Source organism: Gigantopelta aegis, chromosome 11, assembly GCF_016097555.1.
Source record: "Gigantopelta aegis isolate Gae_Host chromosome 11, Gae_host_genome, whole genome shotgun sequence".
Lineage (NCBI taxonomy): Eukaryota > Metazoa > Mollusca > Gastropoda > Neomphalida > Peltospiridae > Gigantopelta > Gigantopelta aegis.
The window spans coordinates 10,373,478-10,385,720 of NC_054709.1; the positions used below are offsets into that span (position 1 = coordinate 10,373,478).

The window sequence follows — 12,243 nt, forward strand, 5'->3', positions numbered from 1 at the left end:
GCTGGAAGTATATGCTAAAAAAGCAATCTGCTTCTCAGCTTCTAAGATGGCAGCACATGCTAAAAAAGCAACCTTAGCTTCTAAGATTGAAGCACATACTAGAAAAAGCAATCTTTGCTTCTCAAATTCTAAGATGGAAGCACATACTAGAAATTGAGAAGCATTTCTAGAAAGAATGGACTAAGTATTGGTGTATCTATGATGATGGTTGAACAAAGTCTGACAAGTTATTCTTTCTACTGGTGAAGTATCGGTGTAACTGTAATGATGGCTGAAAAAAATCAGACCAGTTATTCTTTTGACTTTTATAATATATGTTATATTTCACTAGGCTAAGTACAAGTCTTAGTGTATCTATGACGATGTCTGACCAGGTTGTATAATATATGTTATATTTGTATATTTTACTAGGCTAAGTACAAGTGTATTTGTGACGTAATATATGTTATATTTCACTAGGCTAAGTACAAGTGTATCTGTGACGTTGTCTGACCAGGTATTCTTCCAACTTGTATAATATATGTTGTATTTCACTAGGCTAAGTACAAGTGTATCTGTGACGATGTTTGACCAGATATTCTTCCTACTTGTATTATATATGTTATATTTCACTAGGCTAAGTACAAGTGTATCTGTGATGATGTCTGACCCGGTATTCTTCCTACTTGTGTAATATATGTTGTATTTCGCTAGGCTAAGTACAAGTGTATCTGTGATGACAGCTGAACAAACTCACACCAGTTATTGTTTCGACTTGTGTAATATATGTTGTATTTCACTAGGCTAAGTACAAGTGTATCTGTGATGATGTTTGACCAGATATTCTTCCTACTTGTATAATATATGTTATATTTCACTAGGCTAAGTACAAGTGTATCTGTGACGATGTTTGACCAGATATTCTTCCTACTTGTGTAATATTTGTTATATTTCACTAGGCTAAGTACAAGTGTATCTGTGATGATGTCTGACCCGGTATTCTTCCTACTTGTGTAATATATGTTATATTTCACTAGGCTAAGTACAAGTGTATCTGTGATGATGTCTGACCCGGTATTCTTCTTACTTGTGTAATATATGTTGTATTTCGCTAGGCTAAGTACCAGTGTATCTGTGACGACGGCTGGACAAAGTCGGGATCGACAACCACTGCTCCGTGCACGGTAGACGTTGACGAGTGCAGTGCGACCTCAGCACACCCGTGTTCCCGGAATCCCTTTGTCCCGTGTAACAACTACCCCGGAGGCTTCAACTGCGGCAGGTGTCCGGCAGGTGTGTAGATGTAGTTCAGTGCTGGTTCAAGTGGGGGTGGGGTGATGGGGAGGGACTGTTTAGCTGCAGGTGTGTAGATGTATTTAAGTGCCAGTTTAAGTAGGGGTGGAATGATGGGGAGGGGTTGTTTAGCTGCAGGTGTGTAGATGTATTTCAGTGTTGGTTCAAGTGAGGGTGGGGTGATGGGGAGGGGTTGTTTAGCTGTAGGTGTGTAGATGTATTTCAGTGTTGGTTCAAGTGGGGGTGGGGTGATGGGGAGGGGCTGTTAGCTGCAGGTGTGTAGATGTAGTTCAATGTTGGTTCAAGTGAGGGTGGGGTGATGGGGAGGGGTTCTTTAGCTGCATGTGTGTAGATGTAGTTCAATGTTGGTTCAAGTGAGGGTGGGGTGATGGGGAGGGGCTGTTAGCTGCAGGTGTGTAGATGTATTTCAGTGGTGGTTCAAGTGAGGGTGGGGTGATGGGGAGGGGCTGTTAGCTGCAGGTGTGTATATGTATTTCAGTGGTGGTTCAAGTGAGGGTGGGGTGATGGGGAGGGGCTGTTAGCTGCAGGTGTGTAGATGTATTTCAGTGGTGGTTCAAGTGAAAGAAAGAAGTGTTTTATTTAACGACGCACTCAACACATTTTATTTACGGTTATATGGCGTCAGACATATGGTTAAGAACCACACATATTTTCAGAGGAAACCCGCTGTCGCCATTACATGGGCTACTCTTCCGATTAGCAGCAAGGGATCTTTTATTTGCGCATCCCACAGACAGGATAGCACAAACCATGGCCTTTGTTGAACCAGTTATGGATCACTGGTCGGTGCAAGTGGTTTACACCTACCCATTGAGCCTTGCGGAGCACTCACTCAGGGTTTGGAGTCGGTATCTGGATTAAAAATCCCATGCCTCGACTGGGATCCGAACCCAGTACCTACCAGCCTGTAGACCGATGGCCTGCCACGACGCCACCGAGGCCGGTCGGTTCAAGTGAGGGCGGGGTGATGGGGAGGGGCTGTTAGCTGCAGGTGTGTAGATGTATTTCAGTGGTGGTTCAAGTGAGGGTGGGGTGATGGGGAGGGGCTGTTAGCTGCAGGTGTGTGGATGTATTTCGGTGGTTGCAGGTGTGTAGATGTATTTCAGTGTTGGTTCAAGTGGGGGTGGGGTGATGGAGACGGGCTGTTTAGCTGCAGGTGTGTAGATGTATTTCAGTGTTGGTTCAAGTGGGGGTGGGGTGATGGGGAGGGGTTGTTTAGCTGCAGGTGTGTAGATGTATTTCAGTGTTGGTTCAAGTGGGGGTGGGCTGATGGGGAGGGGCTGTTTAGCTGCAGGTGTGTAGATGTACTTTAGTGCCGGTTCAACTGGGGGTGGGGTGATGGGGAGGGGCTGTTTAGCTGCAGGTGTGTAAATGTATTTCAGTGGTGGTTCAAGTGGGGGTTGGGTGATGGGGAGGGGCTGTTTAGCTGCAGGTGTGTAGATGTACTTCAGTGGTGGTTCAAGTGAGGGTGGGGTGATGGGGAGGGGCTGTTTAGCTGCAATCACTGTTTTGTTGTATTTCAGTGTTGGTTCAACTGGGGGTGGGGTGATGGGGAGGGGCTGTTTAGCTGCAATCACTGTTTTGTTGTATTTCAGTGTTGGTTCAACTGGGGGTGGGGTGATGGGGAGGGGCTGTTTAGCTGCAATCACTGTTTTGTTGTATTTCAGTGTTGGTTCAACTGGGGGTGGGGTGATGGGGAGGGGTTGTTTAGCTGCAATCACTGTTTTGTTGTATTTCAGTGTTGGTTCAACTGGGGGTGGGGTGATGGGGAGGGGCTGTTTAGCTGCAATCACTGTTTTGTTGTATTTCAGTGTTGGTTCAACTGGGGGTGGGGTGATGGGGAGGGGCTGTTTAGCTGCAATCACTGTTTTGTTGTATTTCAGTGTTGGTTCAACTGGGGGTGGGGTGATGGGGAGGGGCTGTTTAGCTGCAATCACTGTTTTGTTGTATTTCAGTGTTGGTTCAACTGGGGGTGGGGTGATGGGGAGGGGCTGTTTAGCTGCAATCACTGTTTTGTTGTATTTCAGTGTTGGTTCAACTGGGGGTGGGGTGATGGGGAGGGGCTGTTTAGCTGCAATCACTGTTTTGTTGTATTTCAGTGTTGGTTCAACTGGGGGTGGGGTGATGGGGAGGGGCTGTTTAGCTGCAATCACTGTTTTGTTGTATTCCAGTGTTGGTTCAACTGGGGGTGGGGTGATGGGGAGGGGCTGTTTAGCTGCAATCACTGTTTTGTTGTATTTCAGTGTTGGTTCAACTGGGGGTGGGGTGATGGGGAGGGGCTGTTTAGCTGCAATCACTGTTTTGTTGTATTTCAGTGTTGGTTCAACTGGGGGTGGGGTGATGGGGAGGGGCTGTTTAGCTGCAATCACTGTTTTGTTGTATTTCAAGTGGGATTTAGCTCAGTGGGTTGAGCACTCGACTGAGGTGCTTTGCATCACAGGATCAAACCACCTCAGTGGATCTATTCAACTGATTGGGTTTTTTCTCGTTCCAACTAGTGCACCACAACTGATCAAAGGCCATGGTATGTGCTTTCCTGTCTGTGGGAATGTACAAATAAAAGATCTCTTGCTGCTAATGGAAAAATATAGAGGGTTTTCTCTGGTGACATCCAATAGCTGATGATTAATTAATCAATGTGCTCTAGTGGTGTCGTTAAACAAAACAAAACTTACTGTAGGACTTCATTCAGGTATATTCCTTTGATATCCTATAGCTAATACAGTGAAACCCGCTTAACTGCATACCCTAATTGCCTAATGTTAATATCTGGACTATGCTAAAAGCCGGGCCGTAATAAATTCAAGGGAAGTAACTCTTGTAAACAAACCCGACAATTTTATTACAAAGTTACAAGTACATATGCATGTATAAAGAAAAACAAAACATCAATAAAACGTTTGTACATGTAATAAACAATGTATTTTACAACTACATGGGGTTAATATATTGCTTGCACGTTTACTACTTGCTAAAAAAGTCATTTATTTTCTTCTGGCAGATTGAATTTCTAACAGTTTCCTGAATGTGTGTTTCGAATGCATAAAAAATGTCACAGTTCAGCGCACCATGACACTCCAAATATCGTCTGTGCCTTTACTCCCATCAGTGCACCGGATGCAGTAAGCACAGGTTCGTCACTGTCATCGTCATCATCATCGCTATCTTCTGGCACTTCAAGCTCATACGGCACAAATCTCCTCGTCGGCTCGCATTCCAAAACATTGAAGGTTATTGTCAACGTTCATATACGTGTCAAACTCTGATTGGTCGATTCCGTCTGGCGGTGTGATGTCACTCGACATTGTTTCTTCGTTTCCACTGTTAAAATCAGCTGACTGGAATCACTAATGTTTCTTTTTTCACTTCTAAAACCGTGATTTTCTTTACAAATGTTTTGACCTGTTGCTCGGAAATATATTCCAGTCTCATCGGCATTGTACACATCGTCTGGACTGTACTCTTCAAGCAATTTTGGAAGTTGTTCTTTCACCCAATTGTCTGCGGCCGGCAAATCTGCATCTTTTTTCTCTCCATGAGCTTTTTTGTAAACTATGCAGTTTCTTTCCTTCCATCTGCATAGCCACCCATTCGTTGGTTTGAAATCAGGTTTATTCAGCGTTTCAGCCAGTTTCTTTGCTTTTTCTTCCAAAATTGGTCCTGAAAGTGGAACATCGTGACTGCGAGCTTCTGTAAACCATGTTTTTAAAGCTGTTTCTACATCGGCATCTTTTCCGGTACGACGTCTTTTTCTGTCTGGATTTTCATTCCGTTCCCACTGCAAACAGATTTCGGATTTCTTTGCCGCTATGCGTGAAACCTGGGACTGTGAAATTCCCAAACATCTAGCGATGTCGGATTGAGAAACATTTTTATCAAGCTCTTCGATAACACCTATTTTTTGTGAGAGAGACAAATCAGTTCATTTTCGTTTCACACTCATTTTCGTAATGAATGCATTGCGTGCATTGGGTCTAACACGTTCATTACACAGACTGCGCAACCGATATGATAGGTCTACTCATTATGTAAGTGTTGTTTGTTAAGTAATAAACATCTAATTTAAACAAGACACTTGAGCAGATAGGGAGATAACGATATCTATCACATATGTTAGTTTCCCTCCTCACAATAAAGGTTTTAATTAATCGAGAGTGATCGCTTCCACTACAGGTGTAAACAGTCGTGCCGGCTATTATACTTGCGGCAATGTATTCAGCATGATCACGGTGCGGTCTTGGCTTAAAACAATACGACTTGTTATTCAAGGCCAGTTGGCAAATAAGCCACCAGTTAATCAATTAACTGTGTTTGGCACGTGGAATTCAGTGTTTTTGCTATGACAATAAGCGGGATATGTTAATAACAGGTAGTCGATTATCCGGGTGTTTTTGTACAAGCGGCTATGTAATGGTGCAGGGACTTCCTATGTTTATAGCAGGGCTATTCTATTAAGTGGTATGCAAATAAGTGGGTTGCACTGTATATATTTTGTGCTGAGGTGTTGTTAAACAATCAGTCATTCTCTCTGTCTCTGTCTCTGTCTCTCCATCCATCTTTCATTCTTTCTCTCTCTCTCTCTCTCTCTCTCTCTCTCTCTCTGTTTCTCTGTCTCTGTCTCTCTGTCTCTGTCTCTGTCTCTGTCTCTCCATCCATCTTTCATTCTCTCTCTCTCTCTCTCTCTCTCTCTCTCTCTCTCTCTCTCTCTCTCTCTCTGTTTCTCTGTCTCTGTCTCTCTGTCTCTGTCTCTGTCTCTGTCTCTACCCCCCCTCCCATTTGTTACACATCCACCATAGATACAAAAGAGGTGTAGTTAAGAATGTGTTTCGTGTTGTAAACAAATGTTTCTATCCTTTGTTTCAGGCTACACAGGGAATGGGTTTACATGCCAGGATGTGAATGAATGTGAGAGAAGCAATGGCGGCTGTTCCATGTCACCCTTTGTCCAGTGTCAAAACACGATTGGCTCTTTCTCCTGCCCCGGTTGTCCGGGAGGTCAGTTTATAAAAACAATTAGTAAATTCAAATATTTAAAAATGTTTTGATTTTCCACATTTTTTATATTTAGGGGATAGCTATGTTGTATTTGTAGGGCTAGTTCTGGGTTAGCAGAACATTTCGCCAAATTGTCTATAAAACTTCAAAAACTGCAGAAACCCATTTATTTTGTAACAAAATATCGATTATTTTATGAAATTATTTCACCAAATGTTTACTTAACAATTGTTGTAAGTTTGATGTATTTTATGTTACAAATACAGTTTACTTAACTATTTTTCAGATGTTTTGTGTTCTAATTTTGATACTGATTTGCATGTTTTATTTTGTTGTTATGTTGTTATTTAGGTTACCAAGGTGACGGTAGAACCTGCACCTGGGTGGGTATCTGTGGAACTAATAATGGAGGATGTTACCCAACTGCAACCTGTCGAGAGACACCAGGTAATAACTTGATTATTCCCCAGGTAATAATCTGATTATCACACCATCCCTTACCAGTCCAACTGGAGGGGACTATAGGTTTCATCTCCATCCTTCTTTCTGTCCGTCTGTCCATCCGTCTGCCTGCCCGCCCGAGATATTGAACTGAAAATTTGCATATAGGTTTATCATGTACTGTTACAGATGAAGTTTAACTTTCATGGCAATTTACCCGGTTTTGACAGAGTTATGGCCCTTTAACTTAGGAGATTTGAAAAATTGTTTTCCGCACTTGTTTTGCAATACCTGAAAATATTGATGTGAAATTTTGTATATAGCTTTATCATGTACTGTTACTGATCATGTTTAACTTTTATGATGATTTATCCACTTTTCACAGATGTTTGGCCCTTGAATTTAGGAGATATGAAAAATCCTCATCCTCCTTAACATCATCAATACCACCATCATCACTATCATCATTTATCATCATCATCATCATCATCACATTTACCATCATCATTTATCATCATCATCATCATCATCACATTTACCATCATCATTTATCATCATCTTCGTCATCACATTTACCATCATCACTATCATCATTTATCATCATCGTCATCATCACATTTACCATCATCACTATCATCATTTATCATCATCGTCATCATCACATTTACCATCATCACTATCATCATTTATCATCGTCATCACATTTACCATCATCACTATCATCATTTATCATCATCGTCATCATCACATTTACCATCATCACTATCATCATTTATCATCATCATCATCACATTTATCATCATCACCATCACCATCACCACCACCAAACCACCATCACAGCCATCATCATTTATCATCATCATTATCATCACAACCATCATCACATTTATCATCCACACCATCACCATCACCAAACCACCATCACAGCCATCATCATTTATCATCATCATTATCATCACAACCATATCACATTTATCATCCTCACCATCACCACCACCATCACAGCCATCATCATCATTTATCATCATCATCATCACCACCACCAAACCACCATCACAACCATCATCATCATCATCATCATCATCATCACCATCACCATAACCGCCACCAAACCAAAATCACAACCATCGCCCCTTTCATCAGCATCATCACAACTATCATCACCATGTCTACCATCATCATCATGATATACATGTATATTCTATATCTACTTACAGGAATTACTGGCCGATCTTGCACTTGCCCATCTGGCTATGTTGGCAATGGAGTAGGACCTAATGGCTGTACGTCCGGATCTCAAACTGGTGCCTGTTTGAGCAACCCATGTCAGAATGGGGCGGCCTGCATTGTAATTATTTTCAACAGTTTTTTTTCTTGTTTACATCTTGGGGCAGGATGTATCTCAGTCGGTTGAGTACTCATTTGAGTTGCTTGCGTCGCAGAATTGAACCACCTCTGTGGATCCATTCAACTGATTGGAGTTTTTCTCATTCCAACCAGTACACCACAACTGTTCAAAGGCCATGGTATGTACTCTCCTGTCAGTGGGAAAGTACATATAAAAGATCCCTTTCTGCATTAGGAAAAATGTAGCGGTTTTCCTCTGATGACATCTAATAGCCGATGATTTCTAAATCATTGTGCTCTAGTGGTGTCAATAAACAAAAAGCAAACTTCTAACTTTTTGTATGAACCTTTATGCATTTGGGGGGGGGGGGGCACTTATTAAATGTGAGTTCATATTGTGCATATTGTGGCCCCCCCCCCAGTTTCAAAGTTGAGGGGACAATGCCCCCTGCCCCCTCCCCCTCCCCCCCCTGTTTCCAAGCCTATGCCTTTCTTCATGAATATTTTGTTTTGGTATTGTTTTTGAGTCAAATAAAAAATGTGTCATTGGTGAAATATTATAACTTTATGAGCAGCAAGCAGCAAAAATCACTTTTTGAGTGATTGAAAAAAGTGAAAGTGGCACGCTATTAATGTGCTGTCTATGTGTCGTCAATGTGCTGTTGATGTGCTGTTGATGTGCTGTCGATGTGCTGTCAATGTGCTGCACTACTGGGGGTATTGAAAGTGATTTTTTGTTGTCGATTCACTACTGATGCACTTTTAATGTGCTATACTAGTTAATGTGGGAATGAGCTTAAGACTACATATCAGATTAACCAAATCAGGGCTTTGCTTGCTTTGCTTCTCCTAGACATTTGTCTTTCTTGACTCACGTCCTCTATCTGTCTGGTCCGTATTAGTCTAGTCTCTACCCTTTGACCAGTCCAGCTTGGGTGACCCTACCAGGAGCTGGTGCTCAGCTGACATAGCTCTCCGAGTCCTCGAGACATGCAAGCTGCTTCTCCTAGACAGCTGTCTTTCTTGACTCACGTCCTCTGTTTGTCCGGTCCATATTAGTCTAGTCTCTACCCTTTGACCAGTCCAGCTTGGGTGACCCTACCAGGAGCTGATGCTCCAGCTGGCATAGCTTTCCGAGTCATTGAGACATACAAGCTACCTCACCATGTCAAGGAATGGACCATGAGATAGAAATCAGGGCTTTAGATTACACCAAAGCTGAGGCAGTAACAGGTATGCCCAAAATAAGAACGAAAGAAATGTTTTATTTAACGACGCACTCAACACATTTTATTTATGGTTATATGGCGTTGGACATATGGCTATGGACCACACATATATTGAGAGGGGAAACCCGCTGTCGCCACTTCATGGGTTACTCTTTTCGATTAGCAGCAAGCGATCTTTCATATGCACCATTCCATAGACAGGAGCCTCTGTGAGCCGATTTTACAAAACCTGTTTATGTCTTACACTCATGCAACCACATACATTTGCAATGCTTCGTAAATTCGGCCCACTGTATGTTGTCACTGTATTACTGTATAATGTCACCCTGCATGTTTCAGAATGTCGGGAGTTTCGTACAGGTGTTGGTGTATGGCTGGTTACACTGGGACCAACTGTGAAACAGACATCAATGAATTCGTGTCCAACCCATGTTAAAATGGCTCTCTCTCTCCCCCTCTGTCTCTCTCTCTCTCTCTCTCTCTCTCTCTCTCTCTCTCTCTCTCTCTCTCTCTCTCTCTCTCTCTCTCTCTCTCTCTCTCTCTCTCTCTCTCTCCCTCTCCTCTCCCTCTCCCTCTCCCTCTCCCTCTCCCTCTCCCTCTCTCTCTCTCGCTCCTACATATCAGAATTACCCAAATAGTTGACAGCCGATGGCCAATAATTAATAAATTGATGTGCTCTTTTTAGCTTGAACTCTGTATGTTGTCACTGTATCACTGTGTATAAACGTATGTTTCAGAATGCTGGGAGTTCGTACAGGTGTCAGTGTATGGCTGGTTACACCGGGACCAACTGTGAAACAGACATTAACGAATGTGCGTCCAACCCATGTCAAAATGGCGGCACGTGCACAAACCTGGTGGGCAGATTTCAGTGTGCATGTACAGAGGACTTCACTGGAGACACCTGCACGGATGCCCAGAGTGGTAAGTATTCAGCAGTTTGGCCCAGGGTGGACATGCCTCAACCTTAATTGGATATAGACACTTTAACACTTTGTTCTGTTTTTTAAACTTTTAGTTTGCACCAATCAGGTTAACTTAATATTATCAAATGTTACGTTAATTTATTGTTCTGTTTTTTAAACTTTTAGTTTGTGGCGGTCGGCTTTCTGGAGAAACGGGCACTGTGAGATTTCCAAGACAAGCAGGGACAAATTATTCACACGGGGTGTCCTGTGCCTGGACCATCACGACAACAAGAAGCAAGGTACATGCAAAATTGCTCTGTCAGCCCTCTTCTCCCCCCCTCTCTCTCTCTCTCTCTCTCTCTCTCTCTCTCTCTCTCTCTCTCTCTCTCTCTCTCTCTCTGTCTCTGTCTCTGTCTCTCTCTCTCTCTCTCTCTCTCTCTGTGTCTCTCTCTCTCTCTCTCTCTCGCTCTCGCTCTTCCTCTCCCTCCCTCTCTCTCCCATCCTGTTAAATACCCATATATGCCATCGCTAATTGTCACTAGACATCACACGCCAACACCCTCTCGCATTGTAATAATGCACAAAACGAAGTGCGCTTTATTAATAACCAATCAGAATCATACATGTGTTTTAGTCTTGATAAGAAAGATTGTAAACATCGAATATTAGTCCCTGTAATTAATAACGTTAACACTTTCTCCCTCCGTCTGTTTCTCTGTCTGTCTGTCTTTCTCTCTGTCTCTTTCTCCCTCCCTCTCTCTCTCTCTCTCTCCCCCCCTGTCTCTTTCTCTCTCTCTCTCTCTCTCTCTCTCTCTCTCTCTCTCTCTCTCTCTCTCTCTCTCTCTCTCTCTCTCTCTCTCTCTCTCTCTCTCTCTCCCCTCTGTCTCTCTTTCTCTTTCTCTCTCTCTTTCTCTCTCTCTCTCTCTCTCTCTCTCTCTCTGAAAAATTAATCAATGTGCTGTAGTGGTTTCATTAAACAAAATAAACTTTATATGTCAAAATTACCAAATGTTTGCTATCCAATAGCCAAAGATTAATAAATCAATTTGCTCTACTAGTGTCATTAAACAAAACAAACTTTAATCCTATTTGTTCTTTTTTTCAACCAATATTATATAGCAGTGTCGGGATTGAGAGCCCCGATTCACTGCTTTGCATACATATTCATGTTCTCAAACTTTTACTTTTGTTTTCAGATCATCAATGTTAGATTCCCCACGTTTGATATCGAGTCTCATATTCGATGTAATTTTGACTTCCTCCAAATAAACGACGGTCCCACGGCCACATCGTACGCTATTGGCCGTTACTGTGGTGGCAACATTCCCCCTGCTGTGGGGATCAACAGCACACACAACCAGATCTACCTGTGGTTCTTCTCGGACACATCTGTCAGCGGGCGGGGATTTGTAGCGGAGTGGACGTCAGCCGATCCAGGTAGAAAATTGATGATCTTTTGGCCATGCCGTAACCCTAGGATATAACCCAATGAATAGTGTCATCATGTGTGTTACTTTGATTCAGTTTCATTTCAACTTATTTTTGTGCTTATATCCAATTAAGATTCAAGCACGCTGTCCTGGGCACACAGTCAGCTATCTGGGCTGTCTGTCCGTCCAGGACAGTGGGTTAGTTGTTAGTCGGTTAGTGAGAGAGAATAGGGTGTAGTGGCTTTTACATCTGTCCATTGAGACCTTAAGAACTCGCTCTGTGTTGGAGCCAGTACCAGGCTGCGAACCATGTACCTACCAGCCTGTAGTCCGATGGCTTAACCACTGCGCCACCAAGGCCGGTTTTGTTTGAGTGTGGTGGTGATTTATAAACAGGAACCATGATTTTGTCATATATATTACTTTGTTTCACTGTGTGGTGGTGATTTATAAACAGGAACCATAATTTTGTCATCACATGTGTTACTTTGTTTCAGTGTGGTGGTGATTTATAAACAGGAAGTATGATTTTGTTGTCATATGTGTTACTTTGTTTCGGTGTGGTGGTGATTTATAAACAGGAACCATGATTTTGTCATC

The 12,243-nt window shown here is 42.6% G+C and overlaps 1 protein-coding gene across 1 annotated transcript in view; it reads left to right on the forward strand.

Moving 5' to 3' along the window:
- Positions 1–12,243, forward strand: part of LOC121385539 (cubilin-like) — a 172,125-nt gene that overhangs the window by 26,068 nt on the left and 133,814 nt on the right. The window contains exons 10-16 of the mRNA XM_041516248.1: positions 1,095–1,272; positions 6,157–6,288; positions 6,640–6,735; positions 7,947–8,077; positions 10,043–10,229; positions 10,397–10,512; positions 11,410–11,650. Coding sequence (XP_041372182.1) covers positions 1,095–1,272; positions 6,157–6,288; positions 6,640–6,735; positions 7,947–8,077; positions 10,043–10,229; positions 10,397–10,512; positions 11,410–11,650 — 1,081 coding nt within the window. The remainder of the gene's footprint in view (positions 1–1,094; positions 1,273–6,156; positions 6,289–6,639; positions 6,736–7,946; positions 8,078–10,042; positions 10,230–10,396; positions 10,513–11,409; positions 11,651–12,243) is intronic.